General features: G+C 39.5%; 1 protein-coding gene across 4 annotated transcripts; it reads left to right on the top strand.

The window, feature by feature from the left end:
* The first annotated feature begins 32 nt into the window (after positions 1–32).
* Positions 33–27,658, top strand: poc1b (POC1 centriolar protein B). Of its 4 annotated transcripts, none has more exons than XM_056739810.1 (13): positions 33–109; positions 455–592; positions 1,134–1,218; positions 1,291–1,462; positions 1,539–1,718; positions 1,862–1,969; positions 2,098–2,213; positions 2,303–2,436; positions 2,577–2,645; positions 2,716–2,868; positions 3,005–3,082; positions 26,509–26,739; positions 27,049–27,658. In XM_056739810.1, the coding sequence occupies exons 2-13, from the start codon at positions 578–580 to the stop codon at positions 27,190–27,192; spliced, it is 1,485 nt and encodes a 494-aa protein (XP_056595788.1). In that variant the 5' UTR covers positions 33–109; positions 455–577; the 3' UTR covers positions 27,193–27,658. The 4 variants fall into 4 exon arrangements, with proteins under 4 accessions (XP_056595788.1, XP_056595790.1, XP_056595789.1 ...); XM_056739812.1 differs by having other exon boundaries at positions 52–592; positions 27,049–27,193; positions 27,395–27,658; XM_056739811.1 differs by having other exon boundaries at positions 52–592; positions 27,049–27,193; positions 27,321–27,658.

Genomic DNA, 27,658 nt, shown 5'->3' with positions numbered 1-27,658 from the left:
AATGTTGCGTCCTGGGATTTTACAGTTTGGGGTTGTTGCTAGGCAACGAGTTCACATCCAACGCTGGTTTAGCCCACCTGTTGCTCCTTTGGAGTGACAGAAGAAGCCGGTTAGGCCGCGTTTACTTATTCATTGCTTCCGCAGCTCTTGTTTTGTGGATCGTTTTATTTAAAAATGGAAATATAATATTTGACTATAGGCTATGAGCTATTCACTGTTCAGACATTATAATCTTTTCAAAACAAGGTTGCAATTTTAGATCTAATCCCAATCCGCCATGAGTGAATCATCTTTTCACTTTAATTTGTGACTTGTTTATGTATCTTGATCAAGTAACAGTCGTATTATTAATGCATTTGTTTATATATTTTGAATATACACATTTTTTTTGTTGACTTTGTTTGCTCGATTGTGACGATACGCTGTATCGATGATTCCGGGTTTGATTTTTCAGGTCTAGATAAACCGCGGCTGGTTTGAGACATGGGAAGTGGCTCGAAGGCGTTTCACTTGTTTACTTTTAACAGCGAGAACAAATAGTTTCAAATGCAAGATTTTTATGAGTTTTACCTAAATAATGGCTTCTGTAATGGTAAGTACACAGTGTAAAGACACTAAAGTGCACAAGTATGTTTTATGTTTTAGCTAGCTATTTTCCGTTAGATATTTGTGATTGTGCTGTGAGAAAGTTGTGTCTTTAGATGTGTAACGTTAACGTCATGTAGATTACACATATTTATTATAAATAGTAAAAACGTGTAAGTGTGATTTGCTTTCTAATTCGATTATGAGTACGATGATGATGACTTAAATGTTTTTCATTAGCAATGCGCTAACGTTACTTTAGCAAAACGTTTTTAAAAACGTTTTTGGACATGATAACATAGGTATAGAATTTTAACTGTAAAGTACTTTGTCACATGTTAATATCATGGAAAGTGAATATGATTATTATCATTAGCGTTACCTTTGTGTCAGATTCTATTTCTGGAATTGTAATTCGCTTTTGATAAAAGCGTCTGCTAAATGACTAAATGTAAATGAATTGAAAGTTGGTAAGGGTTGGTATTGATGCCCCAAAAAGATGTTTGTAATCTGGAACTTGTTATGCAATTTTCTGTTTTGCCTTACAGGAGGATCCAACCCTTGAAAGAAATTTTAAAGGCCATAAAGATGTTGTGACCTGTGCTGACTTCAGTCCCAATAATAAACAGCTTGGTATGTCACCTCTAATCCTCTCCTCTTTTTGGTCCAAGGACATCCCACCTTAACCACATATTTCTCTTGCAGCTACTGGGTCCTTTGACAAGAACGTGATGATCTGGAACCTCACACCTAAATCCAGAGCGTTCAGGTTTGTGGGGCACACAGACATTATAACAGGAGTTCATTTTTCTCCGGGAGGTTCTTTAGTGGCATCATCATCCAGAGATCAAACAGTTCGCCTGTGGACACCTAACATGTGAGTAACAACCGGTGTTTCTTTTGCTTCGAAGTCCAGGGTTAAAGGTATAAAGTGTTATTTCTATGCTTTACAGAAAAGGAGAGTCAACTGTGTTGAAAGCTCACACGGCGAGCGTTCGAAGCGTTCATTTTTCTAGCGATGGCCAACGGCTGGTCACTGCCTCGGACGATAAGACTGTGAAAGTATGGGGTGTTGAAAGAAGGAAATTTCTCTATTCTCTCAACCGACACACAAACTGGGTGCGCTGTGCGAGGTAAAAGAATATGTGTGTGATCTATCTGCTCAAAGCAATTGTAAAAGCAGGGTGGTTTGTAAATTTTTTATATCAATATTGCCAAAAAAATATTTTTGACAAATTTACATTTCTGTCACGGCCAATGTGTCCATCCCGGTTAGATTTTCACCAGATGGCCGTCTTATTGCATCCTGCGGTGATGACAGGACTGTTCGCCTTTGGGATACAGCTGCACGTCAATGTATAAACATTTTCACAGATTATGGCGGGTGAGAATTAATGTAGCATCGTTGGTCCTTCTATCCCTTTAAATGTTTACTCCAAAATAAATTAAAACTTAGGGTTCTCTTCAAGTTTGCACTGTTGTTATTTATTTTTTTGTAAATTTACATTTTAGGTCAGCAACTTTTGTGGATTTTAATGCCAGTGGCACCTGCATAGCATCATCAGATGCGGACAGCACATTAAAAATCTGGGATATTCGTACAAACAAGTTAATACAGCATTACAAAGGTAATGGAGTGGGTTTTGTATCACAAACATTGACCCACAAGAACTTATTGCTGTTTTTTAAACTCTTGCATTCACTCTTTATTTTGCAGTTCATAGTGCCGGCATCAACAATTTTTCCTTCCACCCATCGGGAAACTATCTGATCAGTGCTTCCAATGACAGGACAGTAAAGATCTTGGACCTGTTGGAAGGAAGACTCATCTACACGCTTCACGGCCACAAGGTGTCGCTTTTGGAATTTATAACTTTTTTTGTAAAAAATTAGTACATAGCAGGTACATAAGAAAATAAGTAATAATGTACTAAGCACATACACCTGTTGTTTATAGCCGGCTCTTAGTGTAAAAGCTTTTTTGCTTTCAGGGTCCAGTGTTGACTGTAGCATTTTCTCGAGAGGGAGATCACTTTGCTTCAGGAGGGGCTGACTCGCAGGTACTTATGATGTTTTACAATCTCATAACCATGAGGTTAACGTCACTCATACACATTGTTTGGGTTTCAGGTCCTGATGTGGAAGACCAACTTTGATTCACTGAACTACAGAGACTTGTTAAGCAGGCACAGCAAACGGGTCACTCCAGATCCACCTCCACACCTGACGGACATCTACCCTCGATCATCACACCAACACCAGGCTCAGAATGGCACGATAGAGGTAAGAGCATGCAAATGCATTGGCATTACAATACCTACTTTTTCCCAAGCCTTTTCAAACTCTCATCAGAGTTCAATACAGTGTGATATAAATCCTCAAGATTGTGAGATGTAAACGCAGTTTATTTTCCCTCCAGATTAATCCCATTGTTGCTGATACACAGTCTGGTGATCCTCGGGTAGTCGAAGTGGGACGAGTTCTTTTCTCCACTTTGGTAAGATATAATCCTTCAGTTTAAAATCTTTAAAGCCTGAAACTTCAGACTCCTTTTGTGAAGTGTTGTGGAAAACAGGCTAGGTAGGTGGCGTTCACATTTACAGGGATTATTTGGCTGGAGGGCATCTGCTTTTTATACTGTTGGTTGACTAGTAGTTGTTCACACATGGACATATAACTGTATTAAACAGATTATTTTATACTTGACAGCAGGGATAATCAGTTGGTTCTTTGAAAGAACTAGTCTTCTGTTAGATGATGCCTGATGATTGAATCTTTCATCATAGTCAGGTTGGGCTTTGAGGGCGGTTTGTAGGTATAGCTATAAAACAAAGGTACGGTTTGTTAAAAGTGTTTGCTGCAGGTTTTAGTTTGAGTGGAGGTTTTAGTTTGACTTGTGAAGTTCCACCACAAGGGGGAAACATAGACCAGCTTATGACCAGCTTATGACACTTTGTTGCAGTTTTTTCCTTAGATAGTCACAGCTTTATTTGATCACAAATGTTCTTTTAACAGAAATGTGTAGGGCTTGATCTTTTCAACATATTTCTATTCCTAACTTTTTTTAATCTATAGTGGGTTTTATAACAATGTTTGGATGACATTAAATATCTGCAATTTTTCTTCCTTTAAACCTGAATGCAATCAACGTTTTAGGATATATAAAAAATATTGATAAGACATGCAGGTGATTATACATTTATAATGTAACTATTTATATATATTCATAAAGCACAATTTTGCTATTAACAAATTCTAAGAACGAGCAGATATTTTGCTTCTGTTGACTAATGATGCTCTTTAAAGCATTCTTATTAAGTTATTTAGTTAATATTAAGCATATCATTATATCATCCTGATATCACCAATATCGGGTTTCACAAAGGTGTGTCCCAGTTTGTATCCATGCTTTCATTTATCAAAAGAGGAACACCTCATATAATGAGAAATCATTAAATTTATGCAAATGAATGAAATTCGGCTTCCTAAATGATTATGCTTGTAACGGTTATTTTTATTATAAAAATGCAGAATCAAATGGTCTCAGACCTATGAATCCCACTGTTATAACAGTGAGGCTGACAAAAAAACAGCAATTTTCTCTATCTACAAGTTTTATAAATTCATCATGACATGATTGTCTGTGCTAGCTGTGGCAGGCAACTCTCTAAGCCTTTCTTATTTACTGTGCCCCGCTTTGATCCGATCATCCAAGTCACGGGAATGTCTTCTTGCTTCTGCGCAAACCGCTGCGCTTTCTCCTTCACAGGCAGATTGAGGAAATGCTGCGAGACTGCACACAGGAAGTCTCTTTCTCTGGCTCCCTCTCTTCCTCTCTCTTTTCTCTTTGTACAACGGCTCGGGTTCTGGCTGTGTGGAGCAGCCCGAGCGTGAATGCTTAAACACACCAGACACACACAGGCACGTGCCTAAAACTGGGCTCAGATGTGACCTCACTTTGCCACTGAGCTATAGACTAATAATAGACTCTTCCACACTATGACTTTGCGTAAGATCTTTCTACTCTGCATTCCCTCTCTGTAAAATTTGTTCTGTTTGTTGGTGAAGCTAAATACCTTAGATACAGGAATAAACATTTATATTTTTTCAAGGTGGGTTCAGTCAGATCTAGGATGCCCTCTTGGATTCGACCTGTTTGACAGGGAAACCCTACAATATCAGTCTCTCAGGGCAGAATTTCCTCGTTCTGCCTTGTGTGCGTGGGAGAGAGACAGGAGGAAGTGGAAGGCAGAGAGAAGTATGACCCGTGGCGCCTTTTTGTTTGATGCATCCTGCCATCACTTCCTCCTGACTGACTCTTTTTGGAATCAGTTCAGCTCGTGTTTGTGTGTGTGTGCAATGAGAGTCTTCAATGTAAGTCTCCGCAGCATCACTGATGTTGTTGACTCTGGTGCATTAGATCTGAATGCTTCCATGCAATGGGGAACATCAAATGGCATCAATAGAACCACAGACCAGATAAACCAAACTCAGAAAACATTTCATCACTGAACTCGTTTAAACATCACACTGTAACTTTTGCCTCTCTATCGACATCTCTATAATGTGAAATTGTTGCTTCTTGGCGTACCTATTTGTAGGATGCTATAACTTTGTGTGTGCTTAGATTGTCTGTAAATGTATGCGCCATACCTGGTGTTATGTTGCTGAAGGTTGATTGTAGCGGTGACAGACGGGAAGCAGCCAAAGAGCATCTTCCTATGTGGTAAAGAGCAGGAGATTGGGTGGCCACGAGGTGTGGATACCAGCTTGAAGGCCCGCCAGCGGCTCCAGTGACAAGACTTGACAGGACGGAAGTTAATCGCTAAAGATAGAATAGCCCAGAGGAAGGTTTACTTTCCACTGGGAGAGCTTTGAGAAAGATAGCCTTACAGGGAGAGAGTGAATTGTCGTGCTGAATGGATGAAACGCAGATACCAACAGGAAGTAGATTCAGGCTGTATTCTTTAAAGAACTGTAAAGGGATCGTTCACCTAGAAATGATAAATCTTTCATCATTGACTCACACCAAACCTTTATGACCTTTTTTTTCCACAGAACACAAAAGAAGATATTTTGAAGAATGTTGGTACCTAAACAACATTGCACACCATTGACTTCCATTGTATGGACCCAAAATCACATTTCTCAAAATAGTTTCAGTGTTCCACAGAAGAAAGTCATGTACACGTTTTGAGTGTCACGCGGTGGAATAAAATAATACAAATAAATGATCCCTTTAAGGGTTCGGCGTTGTCTGATGGCGATACATTTTTTGGTGAACTGTCCCTTTAAGTTTTTGTTTAGTATTATTATAGTTTTACCTTTGTAAATTTGTTATGAAACACACCACTTACAATTATCAAATGACAAGGTGCGAAGTGTTGAAAATATGTGTTATGGTTATGTAACCGTTATTCACAGCGATTGTGTTGTGTTATTGCGACTGTTCTTTTGTTATAACAGCGGGTGGAATCGGCATGATTCGCACCTCTTCTGCCATGTCCTAAAAGAGCAAACTGAGACAGAAAGTGTAAAGTCTATGTGGTGTCTTGTCAATCGCATAATCAGCTGGACCGTCCTATAGACCTCCGGCAGGATCTGATGACGTCAGCACGATACACCGGACAAGCAGGCGCTTACAAATCAAACACGCAGGAACCAAGACGGGTTCATGACTTATTCAGCACAGGACACACCCAGGGCTCGGCACGCACCTCTAGATCAGAGCGTCCGTATATCTGCCATTGTCCGTCTTCCTTTCTCACTCCACCATTAAACACTCCGTTTTTTGACTGTCTCTCTTCGCCTTTTATCTCGCTTCCCGTTTGTCTGGATTTCATATCCGTGGCTCCTCAGTCTTCCGACTTCCACCGAAGGCTATTGACCCCTCTCCTAGAATAGAGCCGTTCCATCCGTTGAATCACACAAGCACTTTAACTTAATGGCTGATCTCACTTCCTTCATTAAAGCAGATGGTTCCCAAACAGTCCAGATCTCATTTCAAGTACCTGTCAAAATAAAGCACCGTCACGTTGAGGGTAGAGTTGAAAGGACCTTATCAAAATCTGGCTCAGGGTCTGTTTTTCTTTTCCAACCTGACATTTTCTCTTTATCTGTGAGCGTTCTCAAGGGTATACAATGGCTCGGATGGGCATAGCTTAAAATACGCTGACAGTTAGTTGACATTGATTCTAAAAATAGTACGCCTGGAGTTTTTCAGGTAACAGGGACACCTCAAAGACGCTGTGAATGAATGTTTACAGAAGGGTTGCTTAAAAGAATAGTTCACTCAAAAACAAAATTCTGTCACTGTTTTTTTATCCTCATGTCATTCAAACCTATATATTACTCTTTTTTTTTTCTGTGGAGCACTAAAGAAGATATTTAAGAAATGTGGCTTTGTGTCCACAACATGGAAGTCAATTGAGCCAAAGTTGTTTGGTTACTAGAGAACATCTGTCTTCTTTGTGTTCTTCACCATTTTTTATGAGGTAAAAATATCCAAGTTATTGTACGGCTATTAGTTTTGTTAATACTTTGGATTTGGGTTTTGCTCAAATTCCTAATTCTATTTAACTTTGACATGTAACTCATCCTGTACCAATTGTGCTACAGACATAATAAAACATCAAATAGATGAGAAGAGAAGAGCCACTAATTAAACACATTTTGTTATTTTTACAATTCCGTTTAATGCTACTTAATAAAAAATGCAACACTTGAGCTTTAAATGAGTTTTCCAGACATGGAAAAGAATGCTATGACACATTTATTCTTCTGTTCGCCACAATTGACAAACGTATTTGATCCTTTTGAATTCCTGTCGAGAGCAAAAGGGTTTGTTTGTGTACATGTTTTTTAACATCGTTGTTATGACCTTTGCAGAATATCTGAAAAACATGCCAATTAATAACAACGGGTCGGTTCTCCATGACCCGGCGCTTTCAAAGAGAGGTGCAGCATGCATCGGTCGTGATTTATTTCTCTCGCTTTTGATGCTCCATTTTCCCTCGCTTTCCTCTTCACCTGTGCGAGTTATTTTTATCGTAGTGAGAACGGAGGGTGGAAGGGCCTCTGTGAACTGCGTAGGATGAGCTATCAAAACATAGCTTTTTACTGACGGAAACAACTAGCCCTTTTTAAAGCTCAAAAACAACTTTGAACTAAACAAAATCAACCCACGCGTACTCTGAGAATTGGTTTTATCAACTATTTCTTTTCGAAGAGGTACGTTTGGGGTTGGGTTTTTGGAAAATATTGTCTTAGCTTAACAATAAGAATGTAAACATGTTTATTGGCACGAGTATTTAAAAAGAACAAAGTAATAAAACAAATGTACTTCCTCTGAAGCTAAATTACATGAGGGTCATGGGTTTCGGAGCTACAGCTGAAATTCAATGCTGGTTAGGGTTAGGGGGTCAGTCGCATCCCCCCGGCCCACCTGTTAGGAAGTTATTCATTTCTGTTACTACGCCAGCGCTCTCTTTCTCACATCTCACTCCAGTCTCCATCATAGTCATCACTTTAAAAGAAAAATATGCTCAAAAATAAGTTTTGCTCATCTTCTTGTGCTTCAAAACCTGTATCACTTTCTTTTATGAAAATAAATGGTGACAGCTGTCAAGCAAGATGAGCTAATATATCCCTCTCAAAATACTTGGGCTTGAAGAGCATCATAAAATCAGTCCAAGTCTCCAAGAGCCTTTTTGGAGCTTTGGAGTTCACCTTCATTGTATGAAAGAAACCTGCGTAAAGCACCAAACATCTTATTTTGTATTCCACAAACAATACTCGTACTGGTTAAAAGAAAAAGGAAGGTGCAATAAAATCCTTTTGGCTGTTAACTTCTAGATTAACCCATTAGTTTTTATTCTTGCGCCTCAACCGTTTGTTTTTCCAAAGTCTCAAACTGTGGCCCTCCCACCATCACGCCACCACTTCGACCCCTGTTTTCTTTTCTCTACCACAAACACCACACGCACGCCGACAGCACCACTGTTGCCTGTTTGGCGTCAGCTGGCTTCAACAGCTCACAATGAAACGCACGGGGAATGTCCGTGACCCTTTGAACCTCCATTCCCCCACGTCCCACTCCGCACGTCCCCCCGCCTTAGCCCCACCATCCACCTTCATCCGCAAGCCCGCGAGGGCTATCAGGCGCCTTTCTGCCGACCTGTCCGGGCTTTACGAGCTTAACCCTGCGCAAGTCGCCGCATTCTTCCTTGCCTCTGGGAAATGTTTTAGCATTACTCATCCTGTTCTCTCAAACCCACTCCCTTGAAGATGAAGGCAGATCTTTGGGCTGAACTGAGAATAGGGCTTTGACAGGAACTTTGAATGGAGGCAAGGCCCAGCTAAAGTGCACTTAACTGTAAAGCTCCACATTCCTCACAGGGCCTCCTTGTGCGAACGAGAGCAGTCGACTGCGCCAACCGCGCCGTTCGCATCTATCTCCAACACTCTGCAAATATGCAGTGTCAGGAGATTGAGGTCAACGCAGTTCTTATCTGAAAGTGCCTTAATGTCTGTGTACACATCACCTCTTAACCCCTTTAACAGCTTGAAATACATTTTGCTGAAGTGTTTTTCCGTTTCCTTTTTAATGGAAGATATAATTATTTAGAGACTTTATACAAAAGTGGCAGTTTTCATCTTTAACTGTTATGTCGTGGACCAGGATACACAAACTTTTAAAGATGAAAAAATGTTTTGAGGAAATTTTGGGGGTTAAATTGGTAACATTCCTCTTGTCCGGCTAGGTCACAATTAGCGAAGAACTCCTTTTCCTTTGCAGTTTCCCACGGCTACTTTGCAAGCGATTTGGTATTACCGAGTTTGAAAGCAGATTATCCGGCATTTGTGTAGCAATGGGGTTTAACTTCAATTAAATCCCACACAGTGATTCTCTTGTTTCCGCATATTTGTGAGTTTACCTAGATTGGTTTCCGATGCCTGTAAAGGACTTGTTTTGTTGTTCATATGGCTCATAGCAAGCCGTAATGTAAAGGAATAACACTGGTTAAAAAAGCGAATGTAAAAATGTAATGTTAATGTAAATCTAATTTTGTTGTACAGTAAGGGATTAGGTGTTCTTTTGTTGTTGTTTCTTGGTCTTTTTTAATTTTAAACATCGACTGTATATTTTTGGTGACAAATCATTATATCCTGTAGTCATGTGCTTAATATGGATGCTGTATGTATACGTTTCCACAGCACCTCTTCAAGATTTTTGTTTACTCTAAAATAAAATCAATTTCATCATTTATTCACCCTCGTGTCATTGAAAACCCGAATATGACCATACAACGGAATTTAATGGGGGCCAATATTGTTCGGTTGTCAATGTTCCTCAATATATCTTCTTTTGTGTTCTGTTTAAGTAAGAAAGTTACACTGCCCGTCCCAAAAAAGTCACACACTCTTATATTTTGTTGGACCACCTTTAGCTTTGAACAGGGCACGCATTCGATGTGGCATCCTTTCGATAAGCTTCTGCAATGTCACAACATATATTCTCGTTCAGAGTTGCATTCATTTTTGCTAAGATCTTGTATTGATGTTGGGAGAGGCGGAACGCTGCGCAAAGTCTTTTTCAGCATGTATTAAAGATACTCAACAAGGTTAAGAAGTGGACAATCCATTTGTGAAAAGGATGTCTCATGCTCCCTGAACCACTCTTTCACAATTTGAGCCGGATGAATGTTGCCATTGTCATCTTGGAATAGGCCCATGACATTAGGGAAGAAAAAAATCTATTGATGGAATAACCTGGTCATTCGCTATATTCAGGTAGTCAGCTGACCTCATTCTTTGGGCACGCTACGTTGCTTGAACCTAGATCTGACCAACTACAGCAACCCCAGATCATAGCACTGCCCAGGTGGTGACTTTATTTGGGACGGGCAGTTTGATGTGTTTGGAATGACATCAAAATGAGTAAATTAATTTTCATTTTTGGGTGACCTGTCCATTGCAGTGCAGTAAAAATATATATATGATATATATATATATTTATCATTTATTGACATAATGGTAGCTCTCTTATCACAGAGAGGCAGGAGATATATTATCAGTGTGAGGCTTATTTCCATCGTGCCGGAAGCTCGATCACTTAGCACATAACTGAGAGAAACCTCCACAACCCGAGAAATAACCCAGAGTTTAACAAACTCATGTCAACCTACACTGCACTGAGCTTTCCATAATCATATCGATCACACTTTCATTTCCTCTTTGCTTTTTTTAATTACCTAATGATTTTCTGGACTGTCGTTTTCTGTTCTTTGATATGATTATTCATTTATTCAGGTAGCCTACAGCACAAAACAAACTCACTGAACAGCTGCGGTGCAGCTGAGGAATACAGCCTGCCCTACATCAGAACAGAGACTTTGTCCAAAAGCTGAAAAATGCTGCCCTTCATAGATAACATATGAATGTAGGAAGGAAATCAAAGCATGTCCACATTCAGGTTAACCTCAGATGTGCATGCATGTGTTTTTAAAGGCATGGATTGTCCTTGATAGCCTAGATATCCCACAATCCTGTGCATGTGGTTTGGCGATTGGTGGAAGGAATAGAAATGTAGTATATTTAACTATTTACAAACACACAAAATTAATTCCCAAGAATAGATTTGTATCTATTCTTAGAAACTTTTGAACCACTGGCTCATAACAAACTCTCTTGGGCGATGATATTCAACTTCACGGATCTCTGAAATCTCATTATGCTTTCTTCATTGCCCATTGCTTGATCGTATTTATAGAAACCTGCACCGCTGATGGGGGGAAAATTGGTTACTTGCTTCACCTCCGCTTCCCTCACATCTTCCATGGAGACTACATTCATCTCTCTCTCTGTGTCTCTCTCTGTGTCGCTCTCTGTCTCTCCCTCTCTCGCTCTCTCTGTGTCTCTCTGTCTATCTCTCGCTCTCTCTGTCTCTCTCTGTGTCTCTCTGTCTCTCTCTGTGTCTCTGTCTCTCTCTCTGTCTCTCTCTCTCTCCGTCTCTCTCTCTCTCCCCGCTTTATGCTTTTTACAGATCTCATGCGAGGACAGTTAGTTAGGAAACACTGGTAACAAGCCAAGCGCTTTGCTGATGTTCTTGATTTTGCATGGATCAATGAGATTCACCAGAATCAAATTACAGGACGCCCCTCCCCGTATGTTCTGTAATGTTCTCTGAGGATTTTGGAAAGCTGACACCCCCAAACACACGCCCAGTGTCTTGAGTAACCCAACTAACTGAATGACCCTACTATGTTGCATCACCTTTTTGGGAAAAAAACAGGTGTTCGAGAGCATAGCCAAACCAATGCTAGGGTTAAGACAGGGGCATCCCCCCAGGTTCTGACCCCAAGTAAGTGAAGTCGTTATGGAGGTTTGTCACCCGGTGGGGATCCTTGTTGAATCAAATACCACAGGAAGAACAGAATACCGCTTTGAATTTGAAATTGCTGTATTGTTGAGAGCACTTTGAGTCTGGTGTTGTTCTTCTTGTGCTCTGTATTGTGGCAGGTCATTGTCTTAAGTCCAAGATTAAAATAATGAAAGTTGTTTTATGGCCACTCTTTGTTGTATCCCACATCTTTTTCTTGTCTTAAATAGCCTTTGGTGTAGGTTGAATCACAGTAATAGGACTCTCATTTTCTCATTTAGAAGATCATCTTGACATCAGCCCAACCCACAAGAAAGTTAACGTCTCTAGATGTTTACTCGCCAAAGTACTTTTACATTTTTTCCAAACCATTGCAGGAAAACATCTGCCTGTCCTACTGTAGATAATCGTTTCCATCCTTCCTCTTGACCCGGCAATGACAGGAATAGGGTCAGGTGTCGGATTCTGTACGTGCCTTACCGTTCCCTTCTACCTAATGATGATGGCAGCCATGGGAAGCGGATCCCAGTGTTATTTTGGCTCGCGATAAAATTGGCCAATAGTTTCACACCTTTCAAGATGCATGTGGGGATGATACACCAGAGATGTCCAAAACTCTTCCGGTTTCACTCCTTCTGTATGTGTGGAGAAGAGTCAGCTGTCTATTTAGTCATGCCCGAAAGCAAAGCACACTGCAGTCTGATCAGAAGTGCGATGTTTAACATTCTCAACGCTGATAGGATTTCATCCTGTTTCAGATGGCGCTGGTCATTTTTGGTCTAAGTATTTGCAACCAGAACAAAAGTTTGTGTTTACATATTATGTCTGTGTACTGTGCATATTCATTTTGTAGTTACAAAAACATGCACAAACATGCATATATTTAAGAAAATATAAAAAAGAATAAACATTTATGTATAATTTAAATTACTGGTCAATATATATATATATATATATATATATATATATATATATATATATATATATTAGTGGTGGGCCGTTAACGGCGTTAACGCAGTGAGACTATTATCGCGCGTTAAAAAAAATGTCGTCGTTAATCTATTCTCAAAGTTGGGTTGGGAGCTGGGTCTATACTACGCAAGCTATGATGACTTTCACCTTGATATTTTAGCGCGGATGTATACCAGCTTAACTGCACTGTACGGGGCGAGAACGAGATTTTTCAACTCGCGTGATTCGTGTCATTCGCGGAAGCAGAAGCCGCCTCATCATCTCATAACCAGAGCTTCATTCGCGCGATTCGCGCAGCAAGTAGGTCTATTGGCTCTTTGCATTAACATATAAATCACTCGCGCTTGACGCGCCATTCGCGTTTGGTCTGAACACAACATAACGTTACTGTGAAATTACCGCATCAAACGTGACGTGCTAACATGGATGCAGCTATGAAGCCGCCGGGTTTGCTTCAGGGAATATTAATTTTTAAGAAGCTTCCCAATAGAAACATCGACAAGAATAAGGTTGTTTGCACCTTGTGCAATGCGGAATTGGTTTAAAAAAAACACTTTCTCTCAACAGGTACTGGTCTAGCTTTAGTTGAAACCAGTAACTTTGTATTGAGATCTAATGTATTATGGCTCCTGTATGACATATCGCTTGTTGCTCCCTCACTCTTTGTAAGTCACTTTGGATAAAAGCGTCTGCTAAATGACTAAATGTACATGTACTGTAGGAGCTCTTCCAGTCTCAAGTACTACCTAAACAGAAATCATACCTTAGCTAATGCGGAAGTAAACACAAGTTCATCTTATTGAACATAATTTAATTTTCATCACCAATTATCATAGTAGAACAACTTTCTCAAGCAGTTTGTGATGCATTTTGGAAACAGGAGATGAGCCCCTGGTCTAATGTGCCACCTGGCTTGAGAAACCCGTTCTCAAAGACTTACTTTTAGTCATTATTTGGGTAGCACACATATTCTGAATGCCTTCGGCAGAATTCAAATGAGCCATTTTAATCTAGATTAATCTAGATTAATTTTGGAATTAATCTAGATTAATCTAGATTAAAAAAATTAATCTATGCCCACCACTAATATATATATATAATCACGATCAATCGTTTGACTGCCCTAGTAGGAAGTTAACTGATAGTTCACCCAAAAAAAATCTGTCATCATTTACTCACCCTTTTGTCATTTCCAACCTGTATGACTTCCTTCCTTCCGCAGAACACAAAAGAAGATGTATAAAAAAAAGATGTCTGGACTCCATTCACTTGCATTGGTTTTTGTGTTAAAATCAATACAATAGAAGTGAATGGGTTTCAGTGCTGTTCGGTTACCAACTTTGTTCCAAATATCTTCTTTTGTGTTCTGCAGAAGAAAGAAAGTCATTAAGGTTTGAAATGACGAGATAATGAATAAATGATGACAGAATTGTCTTTTTTTGGCGAACTATTACTTTAACAGGTTGATGATGATGTTTAAGGCTTCTGTAGTTCAATTGGTTGAAAGCTTCATTAGAAGGTTGTGGGTTCAATCCAATGAAACGCACATTGATGAAGCCCAGACTCTTGCTTTTAGGTGTTCACATTGGCATTAGTCAACAGAATCCGCTATGGTTTATTTTTTTATTATGAATAAATGGCCTTGTTTATCCCGGCTTAACTTGAAACTGTAAACCATTAAAATACGAGATTAGCTTTTTATCTTTTAACATAACGGAATGCTCAGGCCTTTAGATAAAGCTTTATGTTTTCCTAGGAATCAAATCGTGGGAACTTACCAAGAAGCAGGCTAAAAACGCCGTGATTTACCTGTGTTGGTCTAATCGGCTTGCGCTAGAATGAAAAGATTTTGCTGTCTGTTGATCTTGGCCATGTGTTGTGAGCAACACCTTGCATTAGCTTACAGTCAGACAGATAGGCTCTTTATAACAAGCGACACATGAGTGCTAGGGGCCGTTGCTTGCTGATTTAGTTCAAACTGAAAAGCGCAAGTCGGCCGAATGTCCATATTGTATATCCCAGATCGGAGGTTTCAAACTCGAATAACACTTACAAATTTCAGTTATATAAATGTATGTGTGTATTTAACTTAGAAAAATATTTGTGTCTCAATGTATGTACGTGAAAAAGAAATACATATACATAGATTCAAGAACAAGTTCAAGGTCAGCTAACACCAAAAGAGTGCTCATGTTGTCTTTCTTTCACAATCTGAATTTCAGATGTCATGCCTATTTTGAGCAGCAGGAAGTTACTTGCTCTAATCTGCTGCCTTTGGCATCAGATCGAATGAGAGGAAGCGCAGGGGAACCTTGATATTCTGCTTTACATGCTTGACCTACGGATATGCCGTGTTCAAGAGCCTGTGGCCTTTTCACACGCTGACACTATTCCGAGACTCCCCGCTGTTGATATCGTACCCTTCACATGCGCCTCAGTGCTATTTCTCAAGCAGCGAAGCTCTAGAGAGATGTTGTGTGAAAAGAGAATCTCTGTTCCAAAACCTGGCGTCACGTTTTGAACTTTGTGTATGAAGCAACAGATCGGATTGCATTTGATAGAGGTAGTGCTAATGCAGGCTAATGGCGAATACTTTAAAGGGAAAGTTCTCCCAAAAAGGAAATTTCTGTCATCCTTTGCTCACCCTCAAGTTGATTCATAACTATATCAATGTCTTTATTCTGTTGAACTGAAAATGGTCTATTTTAAAGAATGCGGGTAACTACACAGTTCTGGGGCACCATTGACCATCATAGTGGATAGTGCGCTAGAACTTTTTGGTTACTGACATTTTTCAAAATATCTTTCTCTGTGTTCATCAACAAAGAAATGTATACAGGGTCGAAACAACTTGAGGGTGTGTAAATGATGACCGAATTTTCATTTTTGGGTGATCTGTTCCTTTAATAACCATAAGAATACATAGCAGACACATATTGGGTAAAGTGATTTGGTTTGTGTATACACTATTAAAGAAAATAATGCATAATTTAATCTGCCAAGTCAGTCTTGTTAAGTTGCAGTGCATTCTGGGTTTGGCGTCCTGTAAGATATATACAATGAAGTCTGCTATATATTATCTAAAGAGACAGTAATTAAGATTCTCACTAGGTTTTGGAAAAGAACATCGTTCCTCGATGGCTGAAAAGAACAGGTTGAAGCCGCACAGCTGTGTCACCGGCCCCTATAGCTTTTGGGTTGATTTGAAAGCATCGTGAAGGTTCTGTCTGTCTAGTTTAGGGAGTAATGGCAGAGTTGGGAGGCGGCATGCTGGGGCTGAGACTCCCTGGCGTAGCTCGGTGAAGGGCAAAACCGCAGCTGGACCCCACGCCACCTGCTGCTGCGCCTGTCAGTCAAGCGGCTGAACTTTCGCTCTGCCTGGGCTTTTGGCTGTTGTGCTGCAGGTTTATATTGGGAATAGAGAGACAGACTTACACAATTTTATAGTCAGAAAACGACAGATACTCGTGTATGTGTACATCCGCTTAAGTCCAAAGATGTATTGAGCTAAATTGTGATGCACCTTTATTAACAACATGATCAGTCACTACATAGTCACCATTCATGTGAAATCTTGTATAGCATATGCATGTGTTTATACACAAAAAACAACACACTTTTACACCTGCGTTATTGCTGTGTGGTGCATTTTCGAGTTTTCAAATCCCAGCCACTTCTACTTATTTTGTTTTGTGTATTAAGCACTCTTAATGCGGAAATGATTTACTTCCACGCCAGCTGCGTGCGTCATTTGGCTTGTGTTGCGGAGAAGGGTAAAGAATGTAAAAAAAGTGCATAAATCTTTGAAAGCGGATTTAAAATAGGTTAATGATACGGAAAGACGCACAACAGACTCTGGTCCGTCTGCCAGTATTAGACTCGGCAAGGAACAGGAAAAACAAGCAGGTGAGAAAGGAATGAAAACATTCCTTTAAAGTTGAAACATTTATGGTGATTTTCTGATTATTTGTGGCATGCTGTCAATACTACAGGCAATAATTCACAAAGTTTACAACAAACTCTATAACTAATTAGCTTTGAAAGGATGACTTGGTTACCCCAAAAATAAAATCCTGTACACGACTCTTCGGTGAAACATGAAAGATATTTTGAGAACGGTCTCTGTGGTTTTATTCCATACAATGGAAGTCAATAGGTGCCTGTGTTGTTTGGTTTACTGCATTCTTCAAAATATCTTCTTTTAGTGTTTTGCATAAGAAACGTATACAGGTTTGGAATGACATAAGGATTACTAAATGATGAACGAATTTTCATTTTTAGGTGAACTGTCCCTTTAAATTAGGAATTTAATTATGGATTAACCATCCTTTTAAATCCATCCATTAGAATCCTGTATCGTATTCAGATACACAATCAGATTTTCCTCCAAATCATCCCAGAAATGGCGAAAGATCTAACATTCATTTCCATTATACAGTCTTGAGCAATTGCAGTCTGCTTCACAGAAAATCAGATCTTGCGAAAAGAACATCTGACAGCAGCTTAGGTGTCATCGACGCCTCATTTCATCAGGCACTCGTGAACGTGAGTCGTGCCTCGCTCATCTCAATGTTCTTGTGCAATTAACACATGTTTGGATCAATTCAGTGTCAGTCCGAGGGCTGTGGACCAGGTCATTTCAGACAATGTCCCACTCCTCCATTATTTTCTTTGGCTCTATCATAACCACAGCTGCGCACGGATGATGTCGAGCAAGAGAGTTGCAAATTAAAACAGAAGTGGTGATAGAGAAAGAGGAAAAGAGAGAAGAAAGTGCTGATGGCTCTTAGAATAAATCAAGGAACATTGGTGATGGCAAGGACTGAAATAGAGAGAATAAGGTGGATACATATCACTTAATAACAATGATTTGCAACTGCATTTGTACAATCCACAAGTTTTATCAAATAAAATATACATTTTATTTTAATTAAAAAATAAAATGAACAAAAAAATGTAATCAAATTAATTAAATTGAAAAAAAAATTTTTTTAATAAATGTCTTGCTTTTATAACTTTTCCCTGCAACAGTTCAATTTAACAATTTAAAGCTAATTTTGTCCGCTTTATTTGTTTTTTAGTGGTTTATTATTTACATTTATTATTCATTTTATCCCACTTAGTTAAAAGGAGTTAAGTAATGGGCAAGACAATAACGTTTTAGTATACAATTGATGTCTTTGACCCAGGCTAGGACCAGGCTGTTATTCTTACATTTCATCCCGCAAATCATGTCGTCGTTCCTATAATGGCGTTACCAGCCGGTGATTTTATTTACTCGCCAAATTGAGTAAAAACAATCATTTGGTTATGGCAAATGTTAACTTTGAGGCCTCCTGGGAGTCTGCTGTTACAGGCAATTTAAATAAAACCATGTAATTACATGAACCATTAGTCTGACAAGCATCGCATATTGTCGTTGTCCTCCCTAAACCTCGGATGTCCAAATTCGCTGTTATTCAGAAAACTGATAAAACGTTGTACTTTTTAAATGATCAAACACTGTGTTGTCATTGTTAACAAGCACTTTTTAATACTTTGTATTGGTTAGATATTTGGAAAACCCAGCGACAAACATAAAGGGTTACTAATACGATTTACGGGAAAAAAAATTCAGAAGGACATCAGCGATATAAGCCTGTAACCCTCTTTTTTCGACACGTTTTATTTACGTTTAACATTACATTGCTATAACGCATTGAATCACCCTCTGTTACCACTTAAGATTTTGCAGAAGCATTGCCACACGTATACAATTTTCATGCACCGTTTTTCCAACACATGGTAGAACATCATGTTCCCGTTTAACCTTGTGCAGCGTTCTTTCTTATCTCTCTTTTTGTCCCACACATAAAAGAGTATTTGATTGTGAAGCAACAGAAAGGAGAGGATGTGGTCTCTCGCTCTCATGGTGTGAACAGTTTGTGGATGGGGGTTGGATTCAACACGTCTCAATGAGGTGTCAGCTGGCTGCGTGATATGCTTTACTGATAGCAAAGCTTTTACAGTCGGTGTGCTGTTGACCCTGGTGTTAATCATTGGCTGTAAGATCAGTAGGGTTGTGCATTAAAGCCAAGATAAGCACGATGCTTCAGCATGTGATGGACGGACAGTTTTTTATTGCACTTCTGGATTTCCGGAGCTGTTGGACTTTGGTGCCTTTTCCTCACGTTGCTTATGCAGCCAAGCGGATATGTGCTGTGGTTATCAGCATGTGTTTGCTTGTAACCTGTTTTTTTTGTTAGTGTGGTTTGCAGTCTGGCTTCTGTTCCTCGGTATGTTGTGTGGAAGTGCTGCTGTGAAGTAGATCACATGAGGTCATTCACCTTTGCGAAGTTGCTTTAAACATTTAGTTTTTTTAATAGAATACACTATAGGAGTTTTTATACCATTTATACATTTACACAAATTATTAACTTTATTACTTTTTTGTTGCTAATATGGTCAATAGATGTACATGCATATGCATGTAAATGATAAATGAAGTGATTGTGCATTCGATTAATCGTGTAACCTTCATACATCTGTTTACCACTCGGCCACAGACAAAATTCTTTTTACTGAATTGTAGTATTTCTCTTATCCCTCTGTAACTGTTTATTTTCTCCATCCCTGCATGACCCCCACCCATGGCACTCTTAGCCAACGGAAGGCAGTAATAATCAGTTACCCACGGGGAGGACTGTGACATCAGTTACTCAAAGACAGCCGAATTTAATTTCCTGCCCTCCATCCGCCACGTAATGCCATGTTAATGGTTTCCTGCTCTGAAACATTATGGCTGCCACGGCGAGCGTCAATTTGTATCTGCTACGAGCGGTATTCCATGAGCCAACCTGAGCCAGCCAAGATTTTTCGTTTTTTTTCTGCCATGCTTTAGGAGTTTAGACTCTGGGCTAAGGCTACCTTTCCCCCGTCTTCTCATTGTAAATATCTTCCCTTTCGTTTTATCTTTAAGTGAATCAGATTTTATAAGAATAGTTTACTTTTGTTTTGGCCGTAATTATTTTGGTAGTTTTATTGTTCCTCTAGATTTTATTGTCTTGTGATAAAATGTTATGGCCGTCTCAGTCATCTACGTCTAAAATCTGGATTCTATGCATACATTATTTACACTACCATTCAAAGGTTTAGGGTCACTCATTCATTGATATAGTCAATATAATATACAGCCAAGATGTAGTCAGGATTTCGTCTCTTTCCGAAGGAGATAACGTATTTACGAAGCGCGCTCTGTAGAGCAGTTTGTCCATTTAAGGCTTCTGTAGAAACAACATGGCGAATTCCATGTAAGGGGACCCGTGGTGTATGTAGATAGAAATGGATCATTCTAAGATAATAAAAAAATATCGCTTCATTGTGTAAGGTCTTTATATCCCTCTCAAGACATAAGTATGTACTATATTCAATTTCTGTCTATAGATCCTCGCAAAATTACACTCTGGACCTTTAAATACAATTTTCGTTTTAGATTAAATGAATTTAGAATGTTAACATAATTTCAGTTTACCCTAAACTTTTTAATGGCAGTGCATGCATATTTTGTGTATTTTTACACTACAATAAATATGTGGGACTTACTGTTAAATTCAAGCTACAGTCAGAACTAAATTGTGTATTGCTGTAAATGATATGATAGAGAACTCAGATATTAATTTATAATATAGTAAATACTGAAACATATGTTTTTATTGACATTACATTTTATTATTATTGTTAAATATGTGCAAAAAATACTGGATTCCTTAACATTGATTTCAATCTTTGACACGTCTTCATATCAATGTTGTATTTTTCACACAACATTCTTTACATGTTGTACAATCATTTTATGTAACAAACAGTTCACCACAAAATATGACTTGAAAATGGGCAGGGTCACGTATGAACAGTAAACAAAACATAACATAACACAAGGATATTGGTCATGGTGTGTCATACAGGGATGTTGTACAAATACAAGAGGTGTTCTGACTTGTGACCTGCAATCATATCATTATTATTTGAGTCATCCGTGTTTATCGTTCTCGAAATCATGTTCACAACATGCAAATTCGCAACACAAGCATCAGATTTATTTCTGTAGCACGGTGCAGTCCAGCCATGTTGTTTTAGGGTCCATATTTTTGTCTCCTATATAAACGGTGGCGTTTTACCTCAGGAGAGTAAACTTCTGATCCTGTTTTTATGTTCGAATTACAACAATAGCACATAATCAGCACTTTTAAGACTCAACCTTCAGTTTTCTCTCAGTGACTCATATTTGCCAGGTTTTGAAGGGCTAAATTTCCTCCTACACATCCTAAGATGTCACCACTACCACCACCTACAATCCAGCCTGTATGTTTAACCTTGTCAGTATTCCAGGCAACAGGGTGCAAATAATAACAAAAGACTCCACGTCCCAGACAAAATGTGCACGCGACAAACTTTGGTTGTTCTTGCTAGGTTATTTAATGCTTTGTTTTTCCTTCACGACTTTTCCGAGCATCGTGAGTCATAAGCTCTCGAATAGACATGAATGGAGGACTTTGTATGCACTAGAATGTGCTGGATGAGGAAATGATTGACTTGATGGGTACTGTACCTTTTCTTTTTCTCTAAGAAACAAAGCAACAAAATATTTATGACCTAATGTTCGATTGTTTGTTAGTCTTTAAAGCGCTTTTGAGAATGTTGATAATGCCAGGCTTAGGTTAGTTGAAATTCATGATGAACTGTCTTGGCTTGCTTTTGCTATAATGTTTTGGGTTTTGACTAGTATTGGTCTTCACACCAGAATTTTAGTCAAATTGTTTTCTATTATATTTTCTAAATAATGGACATAATAGTCTTTGTACTAAAAATGAGACAAGATAATGTGTAAAATAATCACGATTAATAATCACAATTATTCTATCAGTTAAACTTTTTCACTTTACAGCCAATTAATACGTTATAATCGGCCTCCGTTGAACTTTGCGTAACTATACTTTATGTATCATCCGTATGTATCATTTCACCTGTTATTAACATAATAAAATGAACAGTTACGTTTAGTTAATCGTGGGATGCGATTAAATCGCGATTAAAATGAGATTAATTGTGCAGATCTGATGGTGTTCCAAGCTCTTTATTGCTCTTGGGAAAAGTTTGTTATTTTCGCGCGAGTGATGTGGAAATCTTCACAAGTCCAGACCCGTAAAACAGTAGGTTTCAATGAGCTCTTTGCACAAATTTCTAGCTTGAGTTGAATTTTTTCATAGCAATCGCGACATCCGATTAGCGGCTTTCGCATCGCCTGCTGGGTGCTCGCATCTATTCGCATCTTTGCATTGACTTTGGATGTCATTTTTGGTGTGAACCCCAGTGCAAATCATACATCTTTTGGCTTTGGGTGTGGTTTGAGTCAACGGTTTAAGACCCCTTCTACACTCGTCATCCACCTGGGACAGATTTCAGAAAAATTGATGTTTGTACCACGAACTTTGTGATTAACCGGTTTGCCCCAATTTTGGGCCATTAGGTGCAACGTAGGTATACCTGCATATGTGTGTTTGTTATCGTGCCTGATGACTCATCCAATATGTGGGATCTGAAATTGTGCCTCCGATAGGAATTGGGTCACAGTGAAGCTTCACCAATATACAGATCCCTTTTCTTTCTCACACAAGGGCATTTGATCCTGATCCAGCAGTTGAATTCTTTAAATATGAAATAATATAAAGACTCCACTAATGATATAATTCTGCCCTTTTGTATTTTTAATCCATTCCTTCGTTCCAGATTGATAAAGTCTGGTTTGTCATTACAGACTGCTTTGCATAAGAGAGTTATATCATATCCTGTGGCCCTTTAATTTCAGTTTCAGGTCACCGGTCGCTATAAGACGTTTATCTATTCTCCTTAGAGCTCAGGGAGAGGATACCGACACTGGTCTGCGGGTTCATTGCTCTGTTTGGTTACGTGCCGTTCTTGATGAGGGCATGCACTTCATCCACAATCGAAATGTGACATAACTACTTAGTCACAAAGCTTGTTGCAAAAATGGTGCCGTTTTGCTTTGTCTCTGGAAACTGATATTAATCTACACCGAAGCAGGCGTGTGGGCGAGCGTACCGCATAAGAGCAACAGACAGGGTGGGAAAAAGGAAGCGTCTGCTTCCCCCGCCATAGCGTGAGGGTGCCATCTCCGATATTCCAGCTTTGTGTTTATTTCTTTTCATCTGAAAAAATAACCAAGCGGCTGTGCTTCTGAAGACTAGGTTCAGGGCTTGTGCATACGTGCCTGTGTGTGTGTTTGTTGCGCCGTATTGTGTGTTACTTATTTAGGGACAAAGAACTGTTTAAAGCCTGAGCTCCAAATGAAGAACGGAACCTCTTTGCACATATTATCATCTTCTGTCTGAAGTACATGGTGCCCTAGACAGCTGTGGGTCCTGGTCCCCTGACAGGATGTGGCCTACATTCAACATGACAAGTGTTGGTTTCACTTTTCCACTGGGCCAGCCAGCAAGAGAGGGTCAACTACACCCGCGTCGTAAAAAAAGGGCTTGTAAATATAGCTGACATGGTAATGGCCGAAGTAGGACGTGGACAAACATAATCATGTTACATAGCAGTGTTGTCTTACCCAAACTGCGGTGGATTTGGTTTTCAGTTTCCCCAAAATAAAAATTCTGTTGTCGTATATTCACCCTTATGTCATTCAAAACTTGTATGTGAGTCTTAAAAGAAGATTATTTTTTGGAAATGTCCCAATGGTTTTGTTCCCATACAACAGAAGTCGATGGGGTCTAATGTTGTTTGGTTACCGTCATTCTTCAAAATATCTTCTTTTGTGTTCTGTTGAAGAAAGATAGTCATACAGACTTTGAATGACATGAGCGTGAGTAAATGATAGATTTTATAGTAAAGTAAAAGTAAGTCGAATATCATGCTGTAAATGAACATTTTCTGGTCTCAAAAATAAGTCTCTATAGAGCTTATGTGAATGAAAATAAGCGGGTTAATCTGATCCTTCCTCCTAACGCAATATGATTCCCGTGAGTAGTGCAGGAAGTATAGGACACGTGCTCGCTAATATGAAACTTAATCCGTCCAGTGACCGAGGCCAGATACTAGCTTAAACCCCATTAGCCAGCCTTTAGTAGATACTTCACACACAGCCTCTGATCTTCAAAACGCTTTTAAAGAGAAGATAGATGGAGAAAGAGTCGAAAATTGACATATTAGCAAAGGATGAGGGTATGAGGAGGCTAGGAGGTCAAAAGAGTTAATGCCTTTGATTTTTAATAAAGGCTTCCTTGTACTGGAAGGGCTCACTTTAATAGCATTACATGCAATCATGGTGTGACACGGAAATATTTTCTTCCAACACGAGATTAGATCAGTCAGCGGTATGTTAGACGTGAGTGGGGTGTATATTTGGACTGCCGGGATGGATCATATGACTTTTCCAAAGAAAAGGATAACCTGCTGGGACTTTGTTTTCGCCCCTGTTCATGACTTTATTAGGACATTTCTTACAACCGCACTGGCATTTGTCTAATTTTATCCTTTGTGAGGGTTAACAAGCAAATTAAAGGGTGTCTTCCTTGTCTTTCTCAATGAGTACGAGTGGACACGACTTGGGTCGCTCTGATCTTTTTGAGTATCCAATCATTATGCTCCATTCCCGGGTGTTCAATGAAGAACGGAGCGATATTTCAAAGGGTAGTCAGCCTTTTGTGTGTTGTTGAGGGAGCTCATAAATATTCCCAATGGCCCGGTGAAGTACCTGTTTAGCGGCCAGCCATCTTGTTGACATAAATTATATCCAAACAGCCGTAAACCATAGTTTTGGCCTCGGAGCTGGATGAATACGTTCAAACTGTAATGGCCCACCTGTGCCCACTTCAGACTCCGTGAACTAAGTGCACACACTGTACACAACCATTGTTAATAAGGTGCAAACTGCTTTTTTCTCTCATTTGCCATTTGAAAACCAGCCAGGGAGAGACTTCAAACTTTTTTTTCCTTTCACCTATTGTTTAGACTGTCTCTTAGGTAACGGAATGTGGTTGTAACTCTCTCAGACTTGGAAGCAACCCGGTACCTTGTCGCCATGGAAACTGGTGAAGAGGTCAGTCATCATTGGCTCGTGCCACACAGAAACCGGCTTGTTTTTGTATAACCTAGGCTTGATGTCAATGAGTTAGATACACAGGGTCAAATTTGACCTTTCCAAATTCTCCGGTTCTGTTTCACGGTCATTTCCCAACCATTTCAAAAGCCCCCGTAGATGAACATTTGATTGGCACCTAAGCAAGCTCCCTAATCCTCAACTTTTCTGCATGATTTCATATGGATTTCCTATGCTAAAGGAAGCATTAAAGAAAAAAGAGGGCAGAACAACATAAACGGAAGAAGATACAAAATTCAGAGCGCGCAGTGTGAGCGAGTCTGAGCATGAAGCATGTAAATGAGGCTAGCAGATGTTCCCCAGATGTTGTCGGTGGGTGCCGGAGGACCCCAGAATTGGCCCTTGCACACACTGACAGCTTTGTTCACCTCCTCCCCTCATCTGCTCCCCTCCCTTACAAGGCCACGATGCTGTCTCCCAGTCCTGAGCTTTGAAGTCTGGACACTGCACAGGAAGCGAGGGGCTGCAATCGATTTTCTTCCTGCGCTAGGGCAGGAATGTATGACCCTCGCCTTTTCTCTGTGTCTGTGGGTTGGAGCGGGTCAATATTTTGGTTGTCTGTATGGAGGGGTCAGGGCCCCATAGATGGATTGTAGGCATCTATTGCGTTTTATTATGGAAAATTGGAGTTTTATTAGAATATTTTCTTGCTAGGAGGATTTTGCAATCAGTCAGAAAAATGTCTGGGTTATTTATTAAACACTAAACTAGGTATACATTTACAATATACTGCCACAATATTGAATTCACCTGTCCTGATTTTATTAAATTATTGATTATCGGTTATCGGTTGTATTCATCAGAAAAAAGTCACATTTTTATGCTTGCATGTACGGACCCTAGAAAGAAAAACTAATCCATATCCACACTAAAGTGAAGATACATTTACCAAACGCTGCCATAATGTTGAATTCACCTGTCCCGATATTTATTAAATTATTGATTATCGGTTATCGGTTGTGTTCCACAGAAAGAAATCAGATTTTTATGTTTGCATGTACTGTCCGTAGAAAGAACACATAATCCATATCAACACTACACTGCATATAAATGTACCAAATGCTGCCATATGATAATATTGAATTCACCTAGCCAGATATTTATGAAATGATTGATTATCGGTTGTGTTATTGGTTATTGATTTTGTTCTAGATTTTTATGTTTGCATGTGTCTCTAGGTGTTTCGCCAATGTCTCTAGAAAGAACACATAATCTATATCCAAAACAAACTGAGTATAGATTTACCAAATGCGGCCATATTGAATTCACCTAGCCCGATATTTATGAAATGATTGATTATCGGTTGTGTTCTGCAGAAATAAGTAAGTGTCTCTATATAGAAACACATAATCTGTATGCATATTCTTTTGTACCCACTATCTTTTTCAATGTTTTTCTTATTTCTCAGGATGTAAGAGACCATGACACCGGGACAACCAGTTGCAGAGATCAACGTAGCTCAGGTATCGGTTTCGGTCCAGCTCGGACTCGGACGCAACACAGAGAGGAAGAGGACGGAGAAGATGAAGAAAGTTTTGCACATGGCACGATGACCTCATTAGAGAAGCGCTCTGGCATCCCATCTAACCTTACCAGCACTCTTGAGAACATTGTACAGCAGCTAGACATTTTGACCCAGGTGAGCTACTTGTATGTCATTTTCGCCGTTGAGTTCTTTATTTTCTTTAATCAACAAAAGTTCCAATCCTCTGATTTGATTGGCCGGTCGCCGGAATTTGTGTCTAGGAGTGGAGTTACAGAAGTATTTGCATGCAAAGCTTAATGTTTGGGTTCGTCGGAATCATTTTGGTTGGTAAAAACACACAAACTTGGCCTTTTTTGTCTTAACATAACCTTTTAAAAACAAAACATATCACACAATTGTGGTGTTGTAACTCCATAACACTGACCACTGAATACATCTAAATTGTTGTTGTTTGTCTCTTAGACTGTTGCCGTCCTTGAAGAGCGCCTGACGTTAACCGAAGACAAACTGAGGATGTGCCTGGACAACCAGGCCCTTCTTTTGCAGCAGAATCACCAGGTCGACCAATCAGATGAGGAAAGAGAAACCGAGGAACCATTTGTGTGAGGTACCCCCACCCTTCCCCACCCCAGCCACGGTGGTCCTTACTTCAATGATGACTTCCTCTGGTCTGCAGAAGAGGGGGTGCACCAAAAAACGTTTCTTCTTATGCTCATTTGTTCCCTTCAATTTAGCTTAAAGACATCCAGCTGTGTCCTTCCAAATGAGGACATTGGACTTTAAAGAGACTTTTTTTGCAAAAAAATAGGAGAGAACAGGAAAGAGGGAAGGACTGGAGGGGGATTTGAGGGACCCCCAAAACATTCCCAGTGAGGACAGCTGCAGCTAACACAATTTCCTGAATCTTGTTTAGACAGCAACATGGATGGCTATGCTGAAGACATATCAGGAAAGAGACAGACTGTGTCTCTTTTTTTACACAAGCTCATTTTTACAATCTGTCCAAACTTGTTTGTTTGTTTCTGCAGCATCACATGCATTATGTGTATAAATAAAGTCCATTATGAACGCA

Source organism: Triplophysa dalaica, chromosome 24 (assembly GCF_015846415.1).
Source record: "Triplophysa dalaica isolate WHDGS20190420 chromosome 24, ASM1584641v1, whole genome shotgun sequence".
Taxonomy (NCBI): domain Eukaryota; kingdom Metazoa; phylum Chordata; class Actinopteri; order Cypriniformes; family Nemacheilidae; genus Triplophysa; species Triplophysa dalaica.
This window is presented reverse-complemented; position numbering and strand designations above follow the sequence as displayed.